The sequence below is a fragment of the Acanthopagrus latus genome, chromosome 5 (genome assembly GCF_904848185.1).
Source record: "Acanthopagrus latus isolate v.2019 chromosome 5, fAcaLat1.1, whole genome shotgun sequence".
NCBI classification, from domain to species: Eukaryota; Metazoa; Chordata; class Actinopteri; order Spariformes; family Sparidae; genus Acanthopagrus; species Acanthopagrus latus.
In genome coordinates this window covers 28,594,854-28,620,052 of record NC_051043.1, presented here as the reverse complement: position 1 = coordinate 28,620,052, position 25,199 = coordinate 28,594,854, and the positions used below count along the sequence as shown (strand labels likewise).

Genomic DNA, 25,199 nt, shown 5'->3' with positions numbered 1-25,199 from the left:
ATTGGCCATATATGAGCAGATTTTAACGTGACGTGAAAAACTAGACCTTCCTCGTCTCTCGACTCGAGGCTCGGTCCAAAAAGGAGTCGGCTAACATAAACTGATGACCGGCTTTTGGTTCCACAGAGCCCCTTTAAATATCTTCACCCATCACCCAAACCTATTAAATAATCTTTCTTTGTCTTGATCCATTTAAATTCCACCTAATAAAACCTTTGCTGGGTCTTTGCGTCCTGCATTTGTTTGACTCTCTGCAGATGACAGTGTCGTCCTTACGTATAACTCGTCTGTCTCGACCGTGAGAACCAGAGAGGGAAAGCGTCTTTGTGTTTCAAGTCCGAGTCAGTGGAGACAAGCAGATTGTAAAGTATTTATTTGTACAAAAGAATCCCCAAAAATGCTCAGAAAATTGCATGATAAATATTTTGAATAGTTTGAAGCATTCTGGAACTAAAACAGTGCCATTAGTCAGTGGTGAATGGAAGCACTCACACCGGAGCACAATGAGTCCACCGAAAGCACTAAATTCCAAAACAACATCCGACCGAGTGGAGACAAGACGACGTAAAAAAAACACTCAATGGCACGTCTGTCCGTCACTGCAGCACGCACACACACACACACACACACACACACACACACACACACACTTGACCCACAGCATCAGGATGTTCACCACAGAAAGAAAAAACACACACAGCCGACGGTGTTTTGGAAATGCTTTCAATCAGACAACGAATCAGAACAGTCGTGAACGAAAAGTACAGAAAAACAGGAAACGGAAACAGCCGTTATGAAACAATGTGGACAGAACCGAATAAGTTACACTGATTGCGTCCGACGAAAAAGTGACATGAAGTGAGACGAATGACAGTCCGAGTGTGGCAGCAGCGACCGGTGTTCGATCCAAGCCTGCTGCAGGCAGCTGGTGGGAGTCCAAAACTATCAACACGCGAGCGTGAAGTTCAGTTTTCCAATCTAACTTTCACACTTTGCATTTCTGTCTGCCTGAGGGAGGAACGTGTTCTGCATCACGTCCCTTCAGACAGGAGCAGTGAACATCCTAACAAGTCGAGATTTAGAAGGCCAGATTAATGGTTAATGCATCATCGACTGGGGATGTAACGATACCACAAACTGGCACAACAATGATGATGATACAGTATTTAAAAAATGGTTTGAACAATGTCTTTTAATTATAAATCTGATGGCATTTATTATTTATACACAATTAGTTTTTTAACTTTTTAGTTGAAGTCCTTCTGCTTTCTTTCCTTCTTTAGTAAAATAAAAATGGCTGATTATGAACTATGAATGTGCAAACAGTAGCCATGAATTGTCTTTGGTAATGAATGATTGAACTGTGCAATCGCTAAAACAAGACAGCAGCCAGTCGCTCGCTCGCTCGCTCTGGATGTCCAGCATATTATATTAACTGACTGTATGTTCAGTGGTCATCTGGTGTTAATGGTTAGACGTTTTCTAACAGATGGTTTGTAAAAACAGCCAGCGTTCGGTGAAGCAGACAGGCCGGGTGGCGGTTCAGTTATACCGACCTCCCTTGTTAGACCCATGAGCCTTACGGAAGTATAACCACCAGATATGTTGGTAGATATCGTTACTACACGACGGCATTGTAAAACTTTTTGGACATGATATCGTTACATCCGTATCATTTACTAATGTCTGGAACCTCCTGCTGTCAGATCTAAAGTTGAGAAGTTTGGTGAGACGCTCTCTCCTCTGGATGCTGATGTTCAGATGAACGATAAATGATTGTGTTGGTCTGATTATGTTACGGCTGTGGACATGGCCTTAGTTATTTTCAATGTCCTCAGATACATTTTGGCTTGTTTCAAAGACTTTTTTTCAATCTTAAACAGAAGTCGCATTGTATTTTGATCTCATCTTATCTCTACTCAGTTATACTTATCGTCAGTGTTCCTATCTTGGCGAGGATCCTCACAAAAATACATTTGTTATCTAATTATATGAGGCTTTACTTGATTTAAAACAAAGCACATTTTGGGTTTCCAAGTTGTGATCATCTCTACAGACAAGTTATTTTGCTCTCAGCTCTTTTTTAGCTCTTAAACTTGTCAAAAAGACTCGATCCAAAAAAATCGCTCAACCTAAAAGGGCTGCAGAACATTTGGACCTAAATCTATTTATTAACAATGTATTTACAAATGCTAAGCTAAGCTAACCAGCTGCTGGATATTGATGTTCTCATCCAACTCCCTGTTAGAAAGCTAAAAAAAATTCCCCAAAATGTCTCAGTCGTCCTTTAACAACTTGACCCTGTTGATGACTTGAGATTTTTCACAACCTGGCAACCCAAACAAAGCCTTTAAACGTGTATAAAGGGTGAATTAACAAGAAGAAACGATTTAATTAGAATACACGAAGGTGCTGATGAGAAACGGTCGACTGAATTTGTGTCGTGCCACTCTTGGATAAACAACAGAGACTCGTGAGGCTTCCTCTCATCGTATTGGAGGATGGTTCTGGTGAAGCGCTCATGAATCTCTGGACCAGCCAGCTGGACCACAAGCCACACCCGAACAGTCACATAAACACAACAATGAGTGAAAAAATCCAACTCACCAGTGACATTTCCTGCTCACTCTCAGGACACATGAGAAAGAAAAAAAAAACAGCCTAGAAATAACAACATACAGGTATATTTCTCTCTAAAAAAAAGATTTTCATCCAAAAAAGGTATGCATTATTTTTTCTTAGAAATATATCGATTTCGTCCAAACCTATTCGACTTTTTTTTATTATTATTATTATAAAAAAATCATTCTTTGGGTTGATCCTTGCCCAACAAACCAGCTGAGACGACAAGAAGACACCTGCATAGGTTTACACAGCTGAATTAGACGCGAGTACAAACACAGACGGACATGAGACATCACCGTGCCACACTGGTAGTCATTCACGCTCGCAGGTTTCAGGTCAACACATGCTGTGGTTACAAAATGGAGTCACAGATGTGTCGCCTTTAAACGGAAGCCCGGCAGCTAAGAACTCAAAGTGCCCATGAAGTATTGAAGCAATGAAAATGGAGGTAGACCTTTTTTTTTTATCTATTAGTGTTGATCCAAAGCAGCTTAGATGTTGACCACTGCAGTGGATGTTCAGTGGATTCATCTGTACACCAACATGCTTCTTAATGACAGGAAAATTCAACAGGTTATTGATAAGCTGGGTTCACTGACTCGGAGAGTTGATGAGCAGTCTAACGTGGATCTTCCTCCATCTCAAGCTGATGTAAACATTTAGAAAAATTTGGTCAACTAGGAAGATGATTGACATCATGGAGACGATGTTTCGATAAATGTCTTGAATATCAAATATAACGTGAGCTGTGGAAAAAGAACGATACCACCTGGACAAACAGTAAGACCATCTTCAGTCACCCACAGGTTTATTCAGGTGTCGGGGACGAACACGAAGGCCTCACACAGGTCCGACTGAGAAAGTGCTGGTTTCTATACATTCACTCGGTGCAGGGATGCATTTGTTTCTGTTTTGCTTCGGTGTGATATGTGAAACTTTACTGTGACGATATGCGTCATTACTTTCAGGGACAAACAGGGTCAAACTATAAAGGGGAATTACGCTGAGAGTCAGTTTACTTGTCGTGGTCGGACTTCTCACCACTTATTTTAAATGTTGTAAGTTTCTCTTGAGGAGCTTTGTTAAGTCCTGTGTCTGTTTGTTGGTTTGTCGGCAGGATTACACAAAAACTACTGACCAGATTTTCATGAAACTCAGAGGGATGATGGGTCTCGGCCCAGAATAGAGCCATTTAACTTTTGTTGTGGATCGAGATAAAGGGGCGGATCCTGGACTTTTATCTCACTTTCTTTTACATTGCAAGATTTTTGACATTTTCATAAATTTCTCAGGGAATCATTTATGAATAATTAGTTGGCTTGTATCTCTGAGTGAGATCTGGTGAGTTTATGATGAAGTTATGGGATGTTTTAAAATTTAGAGCAACCTTTCTCAAGGTGCAGTCTGCAAGAGCCCCCTAGTGGTCTGGAAGTTTTTGGGGGTTTTTTTGGGCTAATTGGTTCTCGCACTAAAAACATCTATAGTTCTATATTTATTTAGACTTGACTGCATTAAAGGGGACTGTTGGGTCTTGGCGGAGGTATGCGCTCTACTGAGTGTTTACATAATAATTCTAGATATCTCAACTACAGATGTATATCAGATAATCTGTGTTACAAACTGGGCTTGTGGGATGTGAAAGATGTGGACAGTTATGAGGCACGTCGGGTCTGTTGGTTGCATTATGGGAAATGGAGGATCTGCTGTTTTAGGAAGTCGAGTTTCTGCTGCTTTGAGTCTGAATGTTGAATGAAAAACTGCACCAATTAATGTTTCAGGGGCTTTTGGAACAAGCTGTAAACACCTTCCACTGTTGTGTTCGCACACAGCTGTGTACGGGCCAATATTTACTTTTTCTTCTATCTCGCTTTCTGTTTTGTTCTTTCTCCAGCTCCCGAGGGGAGTGCCTGGCTCTTTAGCTGATAAATGATCCCACTCTGTTCACCAGCTAGCTGATAACTTTGTCTGCCCCCCTTTTGGTGCTGAGAAGGTAGAGAACAATCAGTTTATCTTTTTTCTTTTTTCTTGGGCTGAAAACGTTCCCTGGTGGTGAAAGTAAAGGTCACACAATGAGCTAAAACAGAGAAATGCTGCATAGAGCTGAGGGGAGCTGCAGAGTTAAATAATCCCTCTCACATCACATATAGTTACTTAATCTGTTGTTTTATATAAAAATAATGATTAGTGCAGTGTTAAAATATTCCCAAACCGTATGAAAGTGCAATAAGTATATCTTTGAAGCTCTTTTTCTAGCTTTGATTGGAAGTTTGGGCCTGGGACGACGATGAACCTGCACATGTGTTAATAAGAAAATAAGCGCTCTTCTTGTCATCTGTTCTGTCGTATTTACAGCACACCGCGGTCCTCATACATCCAGCTGTTGCCTCATGTTGTGAACATCCCCTGAACAAATGAATAAACCTGAGAGATCACACGTGGGCCGGCTGCAGCGGCGCTGCTCTGCACCCCGGGCGAGCGGCGTCCTTCTGATATACGTCTCACCGCTCGGTCCCGCTATCCTCATCTTCTCCCACATTCCTGCCGTGTCCCATACATCCACCTGTCTTTCCCCAGACTCCTTGGCCTGATAACTGGGATGCATACAGTAACAGTTTGTACATAGTGTTCCCTCTCTACAGAGTTGGCAGTGGGCTAGAAGAGATGGTCGTAGGCACTACAAGGAAACCTTCCTCTTTGGAGGTAAACTTTGTGACCCTGTTCATGATCTGTAAGACCGATAGCTTTCTACAAGAAGGGCTGAAGCCAAAGCCTCTGGGGAAGTCCTATTCTTATATTTCTATCTTTCATTGTCACCAATTAATCAGCGCGGAGAAGAGTAATGGGACAGATAAAGTGCAAAAATGACCCCCCCAAACCTCAGTGTGTGCCACTACCCGTCTTTGGCTGTGTTGTTACCCCTGTACTGTGATCTCCCTCGCCTCGTCTGTCTCTGTCTGTCTGCTGTGCTCAGTCCAATGGGGCTCAGCTCTTTTTGAAAAAAGAGAAAAGTCTCTTGTCCCGGTCGGAGATGCGCTGAGCTCGTCTGGAGGCCTGACCGCCGTGGGCCCTCGACGACCCCGACAGGGAGGAAGGGGCCGAGCGCCACTCGTCCTGGTACTTGTCCATCAGCTGCTGGTCAATCACTCTGTGCATATCATCCTAAAGCCGAGGACAGAGAAGCGAAATGAGAGAAAAGACAGGGGAGAAGTGTCACACAGAGGGTGCACGTGGTGGGACTCTAGAGGAAGTTGTCAGGAGATCAGACTCGCTGATCGAGTCACCTGTTACAGAGACACCACAATCAGCTTTCACCTCTTTGTTTTGGACTTAATATCTCTCTAAAATAGTCAAAAATCATGAATCACATTCAGTAACCTAGTAGGCCTGCTGCTAAATGCTGTGTGATTATTCAATGATAAACCTTTATTTTGGAATATTGGCAAAAGAAGAACAAAATGAATCAATAAAGATCTGAAAATGTGGATCGCGTGTATAAAGGACTGTCTTGATGTTTTCCAGATGAAATCAACCCTTAAATCACTGGTTCCTAAACTGTTTTGACACTTGAAATTGAAGCTGGGCAGTTTATCGATATCAAATTGTTTCTTGAAGACGTTTCACCCAGAAGCTTCTTGAATTGTAACTAACTGGAGGGGAGTTGCAGGCTGCTGAACCCTGAGTGGGAGTGTCCTGTCAGAGTCGTTAAGGTCACATGTGAGTCGTTGTTGGTTTGTCCTATGACATTACTTATCACCCACCTACAGTGCTGTTCTGAGTTCTGTTCATGTCAAGACTCACCGAATCATAACGACCCACGTGAATGCCGTCTGAGTCAACGACTCACATGTGACCTTCAGGACTCTGTAAGGACACTCCCACACAAGTCCAGTTGCCTTCGCTAAGCGCTAAGAATAACCATGACTGAGAACCTTCATCAACATCTTTTATTTGGTCAGAATTATTGTGATATTTGATCTCGTTGCCCAGTCGGAACATTTTTGAAGTGATTTTGAGGAGATTTTTAAAATACGAGGTGAACTGAAAGTGACGTCTAAGTGTTGTGAAGAGCCAAAGAGTCGTTCCCTCTTCAGATGAAGTCATCTGAAGGTTAAAAAAAAAAAGTAAAAGTGTTCAGTGATTCACAAGTCTGAAAACAAAAACTCTATTTTGTGTTGCAGACATATTTCTTTTCTGCTTTCCTTTTCTTTTTTAATCATCTCATGACTCCTGGTAATGAATGTTAACCAGACCAATGGGTTGAAAAAGTTGCCAGGTTTGTTGCCACCAGGGGGCTCTGACAGGCTGCAGTTGGAGCCAAATGGGATGGAAGACTAAAATCTAGTACTTAGTACATGAATACACACTTTGTATTAGTACAAAGGTTAGTCTTTTTACTCTGGGTGTCACCGAATATCACTCACATACAGCAGTATAAATACAGATCCATGCTGCACTCAAGCATCACGACATACGAGGTGTGTCTGTGTTCTCAACAGGTCAGACGACCAGCGGACCAATCTCCTAAAAACCTTCCATTAGAGGATACGGCTGTATGGAGAGAGGAGACAGAGTCAGGTGGAGAGAGAGAGATAGAGAGAAGGTGGAGCGTCTGGATGTGGTGGTTAATGGTTTCGGAGAGAAAGAGGAGCTGTGGATGTGCGTTTTTTTTGTTGTTTTTTTTTCTCCTGAATGGGCTAACCGTGGCATGGAATGGCTCAGCATGGGCGTAGTCGGGTTAGTGCAAGAGGGGGGGAGGTTTGAAACGGCGAGATGGCGCAGCTCGTGGCTCACCTCTAAGGCAGGAGGGGGGGTACCACAGGGGAGAAAGGGTGGTACGGAAGCTGAGAAAGGCCACTAGATCAGAAACCACAAGAGCCAAACAGTAAAGAGCCCTGAGGAGGCAAACTGTGGGCAGGGAGAAGAGAGAGGAAAGAGCTGCTAGTTACAGATGAGGGAGGGGAGGGAGGGAACGCACACACACACACACACACACACACACACACACACCTATACACTGACGTACACACACACACACACACAGGCTACATGTGCTTCCTTACTGACACCCATCACAAACACCCCTCACAAGTTAATGAGTGTTTTAGTGTGCGGATTAAAATACACTAAACACAAGTTACAGTGGAGGGAGGGAAAATGGACAAACTGCTCCAGAAGTTAGTGTCATTTCATCCTTACGTACATTATATAACAGACTGCTTTACTGTTTCATCTTAAAGGGGCACGACGTAGAACACTTTCATATTTACAACATTAATGAGGTAATAATACAAACTCTGAAATATTCATCTTTTCCTTAAATGAATAAACAAGCTGTTCTCAGAGGAAGATAAGGTCCCAGAACACTGGTTGACGCTAGAAGGGTGGCAGGGTCCGCCACATATAAACAGCAGTATAAACTGTGTTGTCCCTTTAATGTCAGTTTGTTTATTCAGTTAATCCAGTCACGGAAACAAAGAGAGTTTGTTTTTTCAGTTTGTTTAGACAGAAGAAGAAAAAACTACACAGTGCTCCTTTAAGTCGGATGATTAAATGTCATCCGCTTCATCTACAGTGCAGCTTTATTTATCTAACGACCTCAGCTGCTCGGAAATACTGCAGAAATGATTATTAGGGGTGTACTAACAGGTCACATGTGACCTTCGACCCACCTGCCAGGCCTCCAGCTGCTGTGACAGGTTGAGCTTCTGCTGGATGGCGTCCAGGAGCTGACTATTCAGAGACATGATGTCGATTTTACACTTGGCCAGCTCCATCTCCACCGCTTTCTTCCTGCGAGGAACACAGACACAGTGTGTCAACAGGTGACTCCAGTTAACAGACACCTACCTTAGCTTAGCTTAGCTTAGCATAAATACTTTAAACAGGGAAAAGAGCTTTCCTGCCTTTTCCTCAAGGTCACAAATTAAGATGTGTCATGTTTCAGTTTGGGATTCTTTGATTTCCTGTTTTATTTTGAAGTTCTGCCCTCATGTGTCGTGTGTGGCTTTTCATTTCCTTTTTCTGTCTTCACCTGTGTCTTGTTTGTCAATCAGCCCCAGTGTATCTACTCCATGTGCCCCCTGCTGTCTTTGTCAATTTGTCTGTTTTGTCTTTTTAGCCATTTAGCTTGGCCCTAATAAAAATAAGACCCAAGGTGTGCTTTTCCCTAAAACTCTACGTTATACTGATGATGAATGTTTAGATGCATATGTGATGTGATCCTACTTGGCTATGGCGTCGTCTCTGTCTCTGATAGCACTCTGGAGCTGCTCGCTGGGTTCTCGGATTTCGGCCATCGTCTTCATCCGCTCGTTCTCCTCCCGGAGAGAGCACATCTCCACCGAGAGCAGCGCCATCTGCAGGTCACAGGGGAAGAGGACACGCACGCTTGAGTGTGCTTGGCCGCATATTAAACATTCAGCATCCGGTCTCTAACGTTACACACTGAGATGGATGTTTAGCTGACCCAGTTTGATGGGAAAAAGTACTGACCCGTGTGGAGACAGATTGAGCTGTCCTGGCAGAGAGGAGACAAGGTTGAAGTCCTGTCCTTATATTACAAACACCATCCATCAAGTTCACACCGGCCACAAACTGTGGAGGACTACATCTGCAGCAGTGTGTCAACTGAATGTTATTCTTAGACGTGAGCGCTCCTTAATGCAACGTTACTCAGCCGAGACAGGCTGGATGTGATGGTGAATTAATGAGGGCCGTCTGACACTTTTCACACGGTGAGCAGCAGTAGCAGAGCCTCGCCGCGACGATCTCCTGCTCGCACTGCGACCTCTTCTTTTCACCGCCTCATGTCTTATGTCACATCGATGTGCGCATACTGAATGTTGCATGTGTGAGCAGATGCACCGCTGTGTGTGACTGAAGTCAGTTACCTGGTTGTGCAGGTGCAGCACCTCGTCGTCATTGCTGCGTGTTTTGTCCTGCTCGGTCTCGTACAGCTCTCTGACTTCCCTCAGCTCCTCTCCCAGCTTCCTCACCTGCTCCTCCAGAGCCTCCTCATCGCTGCGCCTCGAGCCCTGTCAACACACAACACAACACAGTTTACTGTACGTCATAAAAATGCCCTCAGAGGAAGTATCATTAAGTGTTTAACTGTTGTTTCTACTTAAGCACCAACACTTCACTTTACAGGAGCCAGAGGTCCAAAATAATTAAATTCATAATACAGTTCTGGGAAATATCTTATCAAATGTGGGTCTGTGGTCTCATTTGCATCAGTTGAGGGGTCCAGCACAGGGAAAGCAGCCAATCACCAGAGTAACTGCTAACTTCTTCAAACTTCAAGCTCAGTTAGCTGTGCAGCTAGTGGTCCAGACTAGAGGAGAGGTACTGGTGTTTTAACTGCTAGCACTGGAGCTGTAGACCCAGATGTGCCGGTGGCTAGCTGTTTATTCAACTAAATTTCTTTTGTGTTGCACCTTTAAACTGTCACTGATTCTTGACAGCTGCTGACAGGGGTTTGTTCAGATGATGTCAAAGTTACTGATCTGTCATTGTCATGCGGTAAATATTAACTAAACAACATAGTTGACAAATTAAAAACTGATAAAATGACTGGGAGCCCTAAAATTAGGCTTTACCTCCATTTTTTTAATAGTTGCCAGTATTTTCTGTTTTACCGTGGACTCGTTGCCGTCCAGCAGATTCTGTGTTAGCCTCCGTAGCTCGAGCAGGCTGGTGTGGAGGCTCCCGGTAGGCACATCCTTGGCTGATGACGTCTCCGAGGACTCGTCCATGGAAGAGTCGGTGGACAGCGCTGAGTCCGTGACGTCGTTTCCCCGGAGATGGGAGCAGAGCGAGCGAACCTCACAGTAGGCCTCCCATAGCTGGAGACGCAGCTGCACAGACAAGCGGTGGGCGCAGGGTTTAAAAACAGAAACAGCACAGTTTTTGACTTGGATCATCTTTATAATCACACAATCCTCCTGTCGCTACCTGCTCTCTCTCCTGCTCCTGCTCCTCCTGCTCCATGCTCTGCTCTATCTCACACAGCAGGCTGGAGGGGTGCGGGGTGAGGCTGTGGAGGCTGTGCTCCTCCGACAGCTCCTCCAGCTGGGCGCTCAGCTGCCTGTGGGACATCTGGACCTCGTGGAGCTCCAGCTGGTTCTGCCGTAACTGGACACAACCAGAGGGAATATACATGTAAAGTCCTGTAAAGTTCTGATGGCTGAGTCAAATATTTAAAGGAAGAATTGTAGCAAGAATACACAAAAAGTAACAAAGAATTTAGCTGACACTGTCTATAGAAGTTACCCCTCAATGATCTGAGATCTAATGTACCTGTAGGTCCTTCTCTTGACTCTGCCTCTCCAACACCAGCGTCCTCTCTCTGAGGTCGTCCACTGTATTCTGCAGCAGCTCGTTCTCCTCCAGCATGGCGTGCACCCGCCGCTCTAGCTCCATCTTCCTCTCCGACAGCATCTTAATCTAACGTTCGCCATGGGAAACAGGCATTAACTGGAGAGACTGAGATTGGTTCAAAATTCCTGGTCGATCAGCAGACAGATGGGGCAGCTATGCTTCCTGATCCTAAATGTTGTTGTTTGTCTTAGTCTGAGGCGAGCCGGGCTCTTACACAAGATTAAAAAGTACTCCCACTGGCCTTAAGAATGTGTGTTGCCTAGCACGGGCATAGGCGTTAGTTGCCACCCTCGTCTTCAGGAATGTCCTGATGAAATGTTACCGTCTCCACAAAAGCTTGGTATCAGCTTACCATGCATCTGTACCAGCCTTTTTCTACTGAAGGTTTAGCATTGCAGCAGCAGCACCACAGGCTCCCTGTGAGTTGTTGTGGCTTGTGTCTGCCTGAGCAGCTTTCCCCATTAAACAAACATCAGCTTTTGTTCATTTTTATCCCTCCTGCTTTTGACCTACATCTGGTAACCTACTTCACAGCGCAGGAGCTTACATGTGGATCAGTTGTGTTCACCGTCATGAGCATCCACAGTGCCAGGTTTGGGATATTTTTTGGGGCTGCTAGTCTCTCTCTCTCTTCGTACGTATAGGGGGCCTGAAAGCATTAGTCATCGGCACATGTCATATAGAGGAAACGCATTAGAAAAGTGGGAGCACCCAGACATTGCAGTATCTCAGCTAAATATAGAGCGGTAGCCTTTTCTTCCAATTATAGCGCGAGGCTCTGCAGTCTGGGTGTTTTCTGCGCCGCTTTGAAGAGGAACTACAGGGAAATCTGAACCGTTGTTGTGCTCTAACAGAAACTCTTGTTCATCGTGACACATCGGGTCGGTATCATACATGACACGACTGACATCACAACACATCTCAGGCCGTGACAACAGAGGATGTTATTCATGCATGATATGAGGAAACAGGGATTGCCTTAATGACATGTCAAACAGGGATTTGCCATTAAATGTAACATGTGAACAGGGTTGAAAGAGTCGATATTTCATCCAGCATGAGATTCGATAATTTGCAGTAACAATAAAGTGTTGCTCTGCCCCGTCATCCACTCATTTAATTGGACACAGGGGGGAGTGATAATGGTGCAATCCTTGTTTCTATTACATTACAAGGCGTTACATGCAGCATGCAGTCGGGCTGACGGACACCGTTCGGTAACCACACTCACTTCTAGCCCTTGCTGCTCCAACCAAGAGTGAAGGAGGGTTGAGGGAAGAGAGGGGGGAGGAGAGAGATAAAGATAAAGAGAGGAAAATATTTGAGATAAATTTCACAGCAGCCCTGGAGGAGTAGACACTTCCCAGAAATTCTATCAGCAGTGTAGGTGAGCACCGTCCTCATCTGAAGAACAGGACACTTCATTTGAAGACGAGGCTGCGTAACTTTCTGAGCACAAGTGCAGTGTTTCCCACACATAGCCTTAACGCTCAAATGCTCAACGATATTTGGTGACATTTATTCATTTTAACTTTCTTTACAACTTAACTTTCATCATCAATCGATTAATTGGTGAACAATCTCCCCTCGCTCACCTCTCTCATTTTCCAGCAATCACACATGTTCTGCAGAGGTATAGACAGACTTCTCTGGTGTTACATCCCTCCTGTCAGCACACTGATTGTGTTAAATGCTACTCGACAGGCTACGATTTAACAACAAGCCTCCTGCTGTCGTGAAAACAGAATCAGCCCCCTTCCTGCCACAGGAGATGGACCGCACTGTGGAAAAACCCTGAAGCGGTGGGTGCTTGATGACGGGACACTGAATTTTACTTTGTTTTACTTACTTTGACGTTAGCTCACATTAGCCACCAAGACAGTAGCAGGGAAACGCCGCTGCGAATTTAAATAAACAAGAGTGCGTTTTATTACAGCCGATCTGTTGATACTGAACTGTTCGTTTGGTGTCGTTTATTCTCTCAGAAGTTACACAGTCTCGCTTCCCTTCCCTCGGGAGCTGCTGTCGTCTCAGGTACTCCGGCTTCAAGCTGAATATCAATGCCTGCAAACAGCTGCACTTTTCTGTCTCTGTTCCATTTCTTTTTTTTTTGTGCGTGTGTCTCGTTTTTGATGGGGTGCTCAAGCAGTGTGCACTGTAGAAAGTCCAATTCAATCATCTGCACTGAGTATAAAGTGATGTATGAAGGAGAAAAGGCAGCGACGGCGGCTCACCTCAGCCTGTAGAGTCTCTAGTCGTGTCATGTGCTGGCTTGTAGACATACTCTTCTCCCTGAAATCGTCCCGTAATGAATGGACCTGAGTGGACAGCTGCCTCTCCACCTCTGCAGCCTGGATGGACACAAAAAACATAGACAGACAGAGAAATATTGAGTTAACAACTGTCTTAAATGTGTCTGCTCGTACATCAGACAGCTCAGAACATCGTCGGACTGTTAGAGTGGGAAAAAAAAAGACATTTCCCCTTCTAGGTGTTATTGTTGGTGCCACTGTTGCAAAAGAAAACTGGAATTGCTTTAACATTTTCCTCAGAGAAGCAGCTACCAACAGCACAACACAAAACATTTAGTCTGTAATGGAGAAGTGAGAGCAGGTAGAACCGACTGGATCGCAAGTCAGCCTTCATTTATCCAGGAGATTTTATGGACAGTGGCAAACGCAACGGGAAACCGGTCTAAAGGCTGATGGTGTCATTATTCTCCAGCCATTACACTCTTTATAACGAGCTAGAACACTGCCAGTTTAAAGGTGCACTCTGTGGTATTGGGAAAGAAATGTTAAGGAGAAGAGAAACACCTTCATTGCCAAAAAAAACAAACTAAATAATCAAACTCTCTGAACAAACAAACTGACCTTGAAGAACAACACACTTTCATACTGTTTTACTTTGTTTGTATGTGGCGGACCCTGCCACCTTCCAAGCTTCAGCCAGTGTTCTGGGACTTTATCTTCCCCTGAGAGCAGCTTGTTTATTCACTTAAGGAAAAGATAGATATGAATCTATCTATGAGTTCATTAATACTGTAAAAATTACAAGTCTGAATTTCTTTCTTTCAACAAACATGATTCCAAATGATCTCGACGGAACTCGACTACTACCAGTTGTTTGTCATCTTCAGACTTCTGTGATTCGATGTCACGCAGCTCCCACTGGAGACACAGAGGACTTCAGACAGCTCCTCTTCACATTTTGCAGCAGCAATCCTTTAATTCTTGTTTACGGTAATGTTGACATTACAGACACATTGTTGAAGTGTTTACATTAACTGCTCAGTTAACTCAGACGGATTATACATCGGCTCTTTTGTCTGTGCTCCTTCAGACAGACGCTGAGGTGACTCATAAACACGCTGATGTTCACTACGTACAGTTCGTCACTGAGACAGAGTGTTACTCCCTGCTGCCTGTTCCAGTCAGCTGTGCGTTTGAAAGACAATTTTAACCCGAATGTCACGGTCCTTTTTAAAAGCCAGTCCTCTTCTCAGCGTTTGTACAATCGAGCCTGCTGTCGGACTCAGTGCATCAGTTGAGCTCATTGGACAGGTAGGATCGGGCCATACAGAGCCTGGCGGGGGAATTCATTAGCATAGAGCTGCACTCAGGAAGCTACGTTATCATCACTGCCATGGCAACAGCAAAATCCTAAAAACTCTCACTCTTTACAGCTCAGTGAGACGGCTGAACATAAAGTAAACATGTCAAAGACACTGTGAGAACAGGGAGCAGCTGTTCTGCACACAGGACACAAGTTACATGTTCGTCACTGAGGCAAGCTGTGAAGGAATCAACACGCGTCTGACTCTAAAATGATTATTCATCATAATGTTGTTCTGTTTTTTGTTTTTTTTTCTTTTAATCACTGGGACTGAAACTGAGATGAGATGAATCAGTGTGCAGCTCAGCCTCTAGGTGGCACCACACACTGCTGCAGCTTCCCCAGGAGCTCACTGGGAGACGCGAGGACGCTCAACAGCTGGTCGCGAGGACGCATCAGCTCGCTTCGGTTCACTTCTGTCCTCAGCCAACATCAGTTGTAGTTTGTGTGTCTCCGTCCTGCTGGGGGTCTCTTGAAAGGACGAGCTGCCAGGACGGCTCTGCTTCAGCTCTGAGCTGTAAGTAATAATGCAGCACTTTGTGTGGAGGCGCTGCGAGTGCTCTGCTGTGATCGAGGCCAAAAAGTTCAAAATGTCTAAACATACATCTGCAAAGTGGTATAAAATTACAATTAAATAATTAATCTCACACTGTGCAGTGCAAAGATATTTAAACTATTTGCACAGCAGTGGAAAATAAAACCTATACCCTGTGTAGTGATTAAACCTGGATTTAATCAGGGCTTCAGTGACTCTTAATCATCATACTTTGAACGATACACTGAGTTTACGACATCCAAAAAATTCAAAGAGTGTAAGTAAAGTTGTCATTCACAAAACCCAAGGATAACGCTTCACGCTGAGTGGATGGAAGACCAACTGATGAGCATGAGCTGATATTTTAAAGATAAAGATTTAAAATCTTAGTGTCAAAATTGGATGTAACAACTTTCTTATCGGTGTTACGCTGTATTGTGCAACTAACGCCTTTAGTTTACAACTGAAATGTTCTGATAAATGAAAGCATGAAACAAATTAAAGATGTATTTGTAACTACAGTTGCTCTTAAGTCTTAAGGTCGTATGTCACTTTATTGTGTCTATGAGATGATGTCTCTGGGTGTGTTTGGTTTCCAGGCCAGATGTGTGACAGGATGCTGACTCTCTGTGAGGGAAACAGATGTGGAGGCCGGTGCAGCAACAGGTCGCAGCGGTTAGCGTGACATCTGACCCACTGACCCACTGCGCTGACAGATTTAGATCGTGTGGAGAAAAAAAAAAAAGCAGAGAGAGAGATAGAGAGATGACCGCAGACTGCCTGATTTGCAGAGACTCACTTAATCTACGCATAAATTCCTCAGATCCCAGATCAGGCAACATCAGCCGGACAGGACAAACAGGGGCAAATCAGAACCGCCGCGGCAAAATCCAGGGCACGCAAAGTAGGGCTCAGCAGAGAGACGTGTCCCTGTTGCAGCCCGATTACTGTGACTTTTACACGAGCGAGGGTCCAGACTTGAAAAGAAGATGAAGCTGATCGAGTCGCAGGCGGTCTGCGGCTGTGAAACGTGACCCGGCAGATACTGACTGCAGGTGCATCAAAGGTCTTCGGTGGCGCAGCATCAAAGCTATCTGCATCCTTATGTCATTCTGTAGAGCGCATTCCCATGGTAACACCACATGGAGTTTTTCAATTTGCATGTCACCCCGGTTGTCATGGCAACCGGGGGGGGGAAGAAGCGGGATTGGCGGAGCCTGCGTCTTGTGGTCTCAATGCTTCTGGTATATTCCTCAGTCACTTTCACAGAGCGCAGCCTCGTCTAGACCTATGGAGGAAAGGCAACCCCGCGTTACGAAAACGGTTGCGTAACAAAATACTCGGGAGTGACAGTCTGCGCCGGTCACCGAGCTGATCCCGAGAGCGAGCAGCCACCTCAGGCTGACGGGAGGCAGACGCTTTGTGCTCCAGTGACTGAACGTGATGGAAGCTGATGGCTGGACTGATGCCCAGTGACCGTGTTCAGCAGGAGAAAGGTTGTAAAAACTGAATCCTGTGAAGTGTGTGATGTGGATACAGACACAACATCACGTCACATGTCATTTTAAAGACGCTTATGTTACACCTGCTAGACCGCTGCAGATGACAAGCCAAAAAAAAAAAGACAAAATAACCGTAAACTTTGAAGAGTCACTGGAGGCGGCTGTCAACGTTCGGTGAATTCTCGAGGTTTAGAGAAGCAGAATTGACTGTAGCCATAAAACCTGCAGACACTTACGCCTGAGTCAGTGCATCCACAGGCTTCTGAGCATGTGTGGTAATGTAATTAGAGAAAGGTCCCCTTCCTGCTGGTTCACTCTGATCAGATTAGGTCTGACGTGATTGGCTGTTCTCACACTCAGGGGCCACACAGACCTGCACACACACCCCCCTGGGTTCTACTCCTGGATTAATCGGGGGGGGGGAGTATATTGAATATCATGCGTAGTTTTATAACTTAGTGCTGGAAAACTCTCTCACAGCCACACCCAAAAGAGGAGAAACCACAGGGGGTAATCGTGTCAGCCAAAGACAAGACGACAGAGCCAGCGGCTCAATTCTAACATCTTATTAACTCAAACATCTAAGTTACCTGCTGTTATTAATTAAGTAGAGTATGGACTGGAGTTGTTTTGGTTCCTGCCTGGTTGCATATGGCAAGGCTATTAGCACAGATTACAGCCTAATCCCCTCAGCGCAGTACCTCACCCTAAGACTTACATCACTTCCCACGGAGCGCCCTGCCCCCTCAAGGTCATCCCGCTGCAGCCAATTGAAGCCAAGGTTAAGAAGTGATTCCTGAGTTGTTGGGAAGGAAATACACTGCGTTTATAAAGTCTCATCTGTGGCGACCAGGTTTAGTTTAGAAATCCCCCTTTTTGAAAAGCTGGTGATGTATGGAGAGCAAAAAAAAAATGACTTGAAATGAAATCGGTTTAGAAATAATTCAATAAACCAAACAAAAATCTGAAATTAACTAATAAAGAACTCAATGCAAAAGAAAAGGAGGAACTTAATTAGGAGAAAAAAAATGTGTTTCTACATTTGTATTTCCTATAATTTAAACTTGAGTTTGTTAATTGACGAATGAGTTATTACTCGTCTGTGGTGGAGCAACGGCAGGCGATGGATGTGTTTGTTACTCTGCACACAAATTCGCTACACTAACAGGCTCACAGGCTCGCGGGCGGTGCACAGGAACATGTGCTGGTCCACAGTTTTTGGATGGGTCCAACAGGATGCCACAGACGGACCGATGCAGATCATAATAACATCGTCCCATCAGAGGAGGGTAGATGAAAATAGCCGGCCTCCAGTGGATTCACTACCGCAGAGTTTCCTCGGGCAGTTTTACACCGGCTCTGTTCACTCAGAGCTGTAAACAGTTAACAGTACTTAGTCACAGCCTATTGCCTATTAATGAGCAAAGACAGAGACGGAGAGAGAAAGAGAAGACAGCAAGACAAATAGAGAGAATGAGCGATGAAATGAGAGAGAAAGCGAGCACTGTGGCTGACCTCATTTATTCTATTACCCAGCAGGTCTCCCTCAGTCTGCCCAATTCTCTGAATCATGGGATCTGGATCGATGCAGTCAATTAGGTCTCATAAATTTCACTGAGTCACAAAAAACCCACAAGATATGCTCCCATCCCAAAACACAATACAGACCACTTTCTGGAAATATCTTTATAGATTTCCCACACCCAGGTTTCAATTAAATTAAATGCAGTTTAATTATGCTAAGAGCATGCACCTGCTTAGATCTATGACGACTGACCAGTCCAGCACAGCCCCTGATTGAAATGTGATGATGATGCTGGGGCAAGATGGGGCCGGGAGGCTGATTTAATCTGATCGAGATGAGAAGGAGAGCCGCTCTGCACAGCAGCTAGCTCGGGGGTTAAAACAAACCGCACAGAGTGACTCCTCCCTGAGAAGTGTGCGCCTGGCAGCAGATCATATCCTCTCCCAGGAAGGGAAACAACACGCCCAAGCGTGAGTGTTGCTATAGACAGCAGTGCTGACGGGGATATCAAAGGACCTGTGCAGGCTTGTCAACCTTTGAATTCACTGCTTTGGGGCATCCTGAGATGTAACTTCCCACTGGTACTCACTGCCAGCTGACAACAACAGTTCATTACAGCTGTTTAAACTGTATATCTCTCTGACTGGCTTAGGAGCATGATGCAGATCTGCTCCTGGAAAGTAAGATCATCGCTGTGACGGATCCCTTTAACAGCCACACATTTTAGGAACCAAAACATAATATGTAGTGACAAACCATGCAACCATGGAAGGGACATCAATTTACCAATACACCAAGGGTGTAATCAAGGCCAATCCCATAATTACACCAACTAGAGAGGAGCATTTCTGAAAGAGAAATTGTGGTGTGAAAGCTGGAAATTGAAAAGTATCATCAGTTTTGAAAGTGGGGTGAGGCTGAAGGATGCAGAGTAAACTTTAGGTCGGGAGTTAAACTGCCTTGCTGGTTTGAACTTGTATGGAGAAGCAGCTGAGGGAGTCTGGAAGTTTATAAATCTCACAATGTATCAAGAGTTTTTTGTTTGCAAAATAACAAACAGATAAAAATTCAAAATAGTATAAATATTTAGGGAAGAGGAAGATGGATGAAAGGATGCGCAATATTCGTTCACAGCAATTACAGTGCAAGGGAGCACAAAAGTGTAAAACACCTGTCCTGCGTTGTCTCATTAGCAAGTTTCCCAGAGATAAAGTTCATTGCGGAGGTGCTGAGGCAGTGTTTCACCTCAGGGTCCACTCTGTATGGACAAAGTGTCTTTGTTTCGCTGTAGATGGAGCAGATTGAGGTGTTGTACTGAGCTGCTTATCAGGACTTAATCAGCTGTGGCTACAAACGCTAGCAATCTCAGCTCCATCAATCTGCATCTACTGCCAATCTCAGTATCTTTTGATGTGCATGCAGTAAATTACATAATCAAGGACATAACCTCAGGACAACCCTGAGTGCTGCTGTATGTATATGTACTGTGCAAATCTAAATATATATACATATACATCAGTCAGCCTTTAGAAACTTTCTTTAGACATGCACCACCCACCCAAACACCGTTGCAGACCAAGTGACCTCCCTGATGGCAGTGCCAGCCCCCCTCAGGAGTGGACTGAGGAAAGTGAAGAGTTCAAGGTGTCAGCTTGGCCTCAATGGATCCCAGTCCAATCAAGCATTCATGAGACATCGCTGGACGAGTCTGACCCATGAAGGCCCGGTGGGGGAACAAACTTGGCTCCAACCCGTCGAGGCATTTGGGCCGTCCTGTGGTTCCTGGCACCTGTGCATTGGCAGCAGATGCTTTGAGTCCTGTAGGCTGCATGATGGGACCTACAAGGATCAGGTTTTTTGTCCCACGGATGCTGGACTGTACTGGGAGCTGGGCACTTTAGTGGCCGGGTCACCGCCCTGAGCTCTTTGTCCCAATCCTCGAGTCATTGCTCGGGCACACTGTCCTGCTGGGGTGGGACACGGCCAAGTACACCTTGGTTTGCAACAGTGTTTGGATGGTGTGTGTTCAGTGGCGTCCACGTGAATACCAGAACCAAAGGATCCCCATCAGAATAAGTGGTGTTAATGTTCTGGCTGATCAATATCAATATATGTGGGTCTGTCCATCATTCAGTCTGTCTGAACTGGATCTTTTCTGCTCTGCCTGTTTAATAACTGCACTCAAATTACCTGTCAATATGCAGAGTGCTATTGCATAAGTGTGCAGTCCAATCAGTCTAAATAATTCAGTATAAGACCCAGAAGCTCCACTTTTATATTGATGAGTTAGCATAATTCAGGTGAAGATGTGAGGGGGACCGACCGGATGGAGGCAAATCCCCTCCTGAGGGACGATGAGTCCTCACCTGGCTGAGCATCTTATGTCATGTCAGCCAGGCAGACTAGAACTGGACTGAGTGGCCCCGGGGCCAGGAAGAAACACACACACACACACACACACACACACACACACACACACACACACACACACACACACACACACACACACACTGGGTGGAAGGGTGTTTAAAGCAGCATTAAGACCATGTGACACAGTGACTCAAAGCTCAGACTAATTAAATCTTCCATGCACACTGGCCCAGGCTGCCTGAAGCAGTATATCTGAAGCACACACACACACACACACACACACACACACACACACACACACACACACACATGGACACTGCTCCTCACCCTACTGAGTTGCTCCAGCAGTCTATGGTTCTGTTCGGAGAGCTCGCTGATGGCCTTGGTCTTGTCTCTGTCGGCCTCTCTCAGCTGGACCTGGTGGCGCTCCAGCTCGCCCTGCAGCTGCTGGACGTCCGTCTCCAGCTCGGCCACGCGGCCCTCCCATTCCCCCTCTCGACTCTCCAGACGCCGTCGCAACTCGTGCTTCTCCTGCTCCAAGTGCTGCATGTCAATGAGGGGAGAGAGGGTCAAATCGTCATTTCGCTTGGAAACTGATTTACTGTACTGGCTTCCAGTAGCAATGAGATCACTGAGGGTGGGACAAAGTCAGAGACCTCACAGAGACGCCGGTGCTTCAACAGACTGAAAAAGTTGTGCTCAGTCTTTCACTGTGTTGAAGACAAAAAGGATGGCAACTCGATCCTCTCGATAAACATTACTGTGCAACAATAAAGGCACAATCCAGCTTTTATTCAAGGGCTCAAATGGCCTATCTTTACTTCTTTACCTTTGATGCAGAATTCAGTATTTAAATTCTGGTGCCAATAACATAAAACATATATATTTAAGGATCAAGAAAGTTTGACTATTGTGCCGTACACCAGAAACAGAAGTCTTTCCACAAAACAAGACCTGAGAAGGGCAGAATCAGCCTCTATGACAGGCTCAAATTCATCTAGAGATTTTGAACTGAGGCTGTCTTGTTTCGGTAGCACCTGGAGCGACAGTTCAGCTAACAAGAAGCTTCTTTATATTCTCTGGGTGGCGACGGACAGCGGACAGATGCACTGCAGCACCGGCGGCTGCCAGGGTTTGGGTGGGTGGGGGGGGGGGGGGGTTGGTGTGGTTAAATCCAAGGTGGAAGCAGCTGTGCCCACTATTTTCATCTCTGTGTAAATGCCCCCAAAACAAAAGGAGGGATCAAAGAGAATCAGAACAAGATCACAAAAAAATGCTGGTAGAACAGGAGGTGTAACAACATCAGTGATAAGATGGAGAATGATATTAAGAGGCGGCTTATTCCTCTGAGCTGCAACATGAGCATGAACGTGGATCAAAGGGCTGAACAGATGTACAGTAGATACAGTAGTCGGCCGCAGGATTAGTCTTTGTGCTCCGTCTCCGGCCACGTGTTGGCTTGCTTGTGTGAAGGATTTTGAAAAACAACACGAACAAAAGCTCAGCTGTGCAGCATTCACTATAAACATCATGTGTGAATTAAATAACACCATTTTATTATAGCTTGGCCGTTAGTCACCGTAAAGGACAGAGACAAGTGAAGCTGACTTTTATCTTTACATCAGAATGACCAGCAAGTTTTAAAAACACCTGGTGTTAAAGGGGCACTGTGTGGTTTTGGAGAATTTTGATATTTACTATATTAATGAGGTAATAATAATACAAACTAAAATATTTATTTTGATCCATAACTGAATAAACAAGCTGCTCTCAGAGGAAAATAAAGGTGCCAGAACACTGTTTGAAGCTAGAAAGGTGGCAGGGTCCGCCACACATAAACAAAGTAAAGTATGAACTTGTGTTGCTCTTTAAGGTCAGTTTGTTCGATCATGAGTTGGCTGATTTAGCAATAAAGATCCGTCTCTTCTGATTAAAATGTCTTCACCAATACTACATCGTGCACCTTTAATAGTTCCTATCATACAGCATATTTGCTGCAATTATGTCACAAACAAAAGGTGCGCTCCGTAGTTTTGGGGAGGACATTTTGTTCAGAAGAGGCAGATTTTCATAAAAACAATCTAAACAAAGAAACGCTCTTTGTGTTCATGACCGAACAAACTGAATAAACCAACTGACCTTAAAGGAGAACACAATTTCATACATGCTTTACTTTGTTTACATGTGGCGGACCCTGCCACCATTCAAGAATGCAGCCTGTTTGTTCAGTTATGGAAAGGATGAATACATTTTTGTTTGAATTTAAAGTGAATTTCTCATCCAAAACTACACAGCGCTTCTTTAAAAAAGAGGGACTCTGTGTGAGACAGCAGCAGCCTGGATGTGGAGCTCTACAGGCAGCACTTGTTATGATCCTCCTCAGTTTGTTTACATCCTGGAGGCCCAGACTTCTCTCCAGTATTCAGGCATTTTTATGGACGAAACCAGAGAGAGGCTTAAAACCTTGCGTGAATCATATTTTCTGTTCTTACTTTACCTCTAATTTCTCGTTGAGATCTTTGTGCATTTTCTCATATTGCTTGGTCAAGTCTTGGTTTCTCTCCAGCAGCGCTTTACCGAGTTTAGCAGCTAAAACCAAGTCTTTCTCCTTTTGACGGAAGAGCGACAGCAAGTCTGCGTTGTGCCCCACCGCAGGCGTCTCTAGGTCCGACAGCTGGTCCTCGTCGCCCCGGTCCCCGGTAAGCATGGCCAGTTCCTCCTCCAAGGCCATGCCGAGGCCTCCGGAGCCGGTGTGCCGCAGCGGGTGACCCTGCACGCCGCCGGGCTCCTGAGCGGCAGGGCTGGCCCGGGGCTCCATGCAGTCGCTGTCCAGCTCCAGTGGTGCTGAACCCACGGCAGACGTCTGCAGGTCGAGGCAGAAAGCGGACATCGCCGCCCGGCGGAGGAGAAGCCAACAGATGAGAGGCGAGTGATTTCACTCCGGATGAACCCACCCTGCTCCGACAGGGTTGGGCTGACCGGACCGGCTTGTAATCGACAATTCATCCATCACCCCCCTCCCCGCAATTCCGAGCTGGATCCGGTTAGATTGTAAACTGCTGTCTTCCGAGTTCGCTCACGTCCTCTTCTCCTCTTTAACCCACCAGCCGCAACTCTGGCTCTGATTGAATCCCGGCGAGCGCCGCCTCCTCTGCAGCTCGCTCCCCGGCTCTCTGTGATCGGACACACTAAATATTCTTATCCCGGAATAAACCGCCTCGTGGAGCTCTCCGCAGCGGTCGCTCGGTCATGGTCCATCCCGTCCCGGGGTCCTCGGTCCCCCATAATGATCGGCCTGTTACACCGGAGGCATCCGCCGAGCCAAACAGATGAGCGCGGTCCCGATGCCTTCTCAACCTCTTTGCCGTCTTCCACGCGCGCTCCCGCCACGGTAGTGACGCCAGCTGCGACCTGTTACAAACGGCCAGCCCATTGGCTGAAAATGATAGCGCCATATTTTGGTGCCTCACACACGCACATCTGTGACATCCAGCAAAAGAGCACGTGAAGAGGGGAAGCAGCCTGGGACCTCCAGTGACGCAGCAGCCGTTGGTGGAGAGAAAAAAACAAAAACAAAAAAACACATAAATGTATATTTTACATAAACTGACCCTTAAAACCCAAAATATTATAGTGGTTTTGTTTTTCTTTTATGACATATTACTTTGATAGTAAATAAGAGTGTTTTATTGTGTAGTCCTAGAACTTGGAAATCAGCTAGCGTTAGCATGTTTTCACTTCCGGTTCTCTCAAGTCTAGGAGTTTTTTGATTTAGTTTCCAGTAAATGCCTGAAATACGGTCAGTGGTTACCACAGGGTTAAGATATGTTGTCCTACGACATAACGGACATCATTAAATGTCCCACAGTTTAATTTTAAAGCTCTTACTTTCTTTAAAATGGCGGTTGCTAACAAGTGGCTAAGTATAGAGTTTAGGCCACGCCCCTTCCGATGGAACCCATGGCCATATTTCAGAAAAACATTGTTTGGTAGTTAATACCATAGACATATGTAGACGCCTCATAGACTGACGCTGCTTATTGAAGCTGACGTATCAGTGCAGCCGCCATCTTGGATGGGTCTCCAATGCCACCCCCTACATTTATTTCTACTGAGGAAGGTGTATCCCCAACTACAATCATCACAACCTCCCGAATTTTTACTGTATTTTCACACGGTTACAAAAGGCAGAGATTTAGTTATGATACAGGGTGCTGTCACGAAAATTATTTTTTTTAAAAAATCTTACTTGTGAAAGGTAATCCCCCGCGATCTGGTAACAATACTGCGCCGGTTATTGCAACCATAACCTGCACAAAATATGGTCATAGTTGCTCGCTCTCCGTTGATTCGGATTGACTCTGGTGCTAGCCTACAGTGAGGAGACCCAACCAAGATGGCGGCGATGCGAGATTACGTTCCAGCACGCCATGAGGCGTCTACGTATATTATGTCTCTGGTTAATATGAATTATTTTTTGATCTTGCTTTAATTATTATGATGTTTTTCAATCCAAAGATCATTTTCCAAGTCAAGAAAGTTGCAGTTTTTCTTAAAACTAATAGAATAATCAGACTGTGAAAATATGTCATTAATTGCAAAGACTACACAGCCAACAGTAATGAAGGTGTCTCTTTGAACATTCACC

At 45.1% G+C, this 25,199-nt stretch overlaps 1 protein-coding gene and 1 long non-coding RNA gene across 4 annotated transcripts; one reads left to right on the top strand and one right to left on the bottom strand.

The window, feature by feature from the left end:
• Positions 1-705: 705 nt before the first annotated feature.
• Positions 706-24,107, bottom strand: bicdl1 (BICD family like cargo adaptor 1). Of its 3 annotated transcripts, XR_005075224.1 has the most exons (12): positions 23,049-24,107; positions 20,879-21,094; positions 13,239-13,355; positions 12,236-12,247; positions 10,924-11,070; positions 10,579-10,758; positions 10,263-10,481; positions 9,516-9,659; positions 8,851-8,981; positions 8,295-8,415; positions 7,417-7,530; positions 5,649-5,784 (listed from the first exon to the last, which is right to left on the bottom strand). XR_005075224.1 is itself a non-coding variant. In XM_037099134.1 (11 exons), exons 1-11 carry the CDS (start codon positions 23,439-23,441, stop codon positions 5,608-5,610), a joined length of 1,857 nt encoding a protein of 618 aa, XP_036955029.1. In that variant the 5' UTR covers positions 23,442-24,105; the 3' UTR covers positions 706-5,607. The 3 variants fall into 3 exon arrangements, 2 of the variants coding, with proteins under 2 accessions (XP_036955029.1, XP_036955030.1); XM_037099134.1 differs by lacking the exon at positions 7,417-7,530 and having other exon boundaries at positions 706-5,784; positions 23,049-24,105; XM_037099135.1 differs by lacking the exons at positions 7,417-7,530; positions 12,236-12,247 and having other exon boundaries at positions 706-5,784; positions 23,049-24,104.
• On the top strand, positions 16,356-21,314 carry LOC119020060. Its single transcript, XR_005075225.1, has 3 exons — positions 16,356-16,650; positions 20,963-21,127; positions 21,179-21,314. It is a non-coding gene; the product is annotated as an uncharacterized LOC119020060 (long non-coding RNA).
• Positions 24,108-25,199: the final 1,092 nt, after the last annotated feature.

Coding starts and splice junctions, on each gene's coding strand:
- bicdl1 (XM_037099134.1), bottom strand. CDS start 23,441: ATGTCCGCTTTCTGCCTCGACCTGCAGACGTCTGCCGTGGGTTCAGCA. Junction 10,759..10,923: donor GTCAAGAGAAGGACCTACAG/GTACATTAGATC, acceptor GGTTGTGTCCAG/TTACGGCAGAACCAGCTGGA. Junction 5,785..8,294: donor AGCAGCTGGAGGCCTGGCAG/GTGGGTCGAAGG, acceptor CCTCGGCTTTAG/GATGATATGCACAGAGTGAT.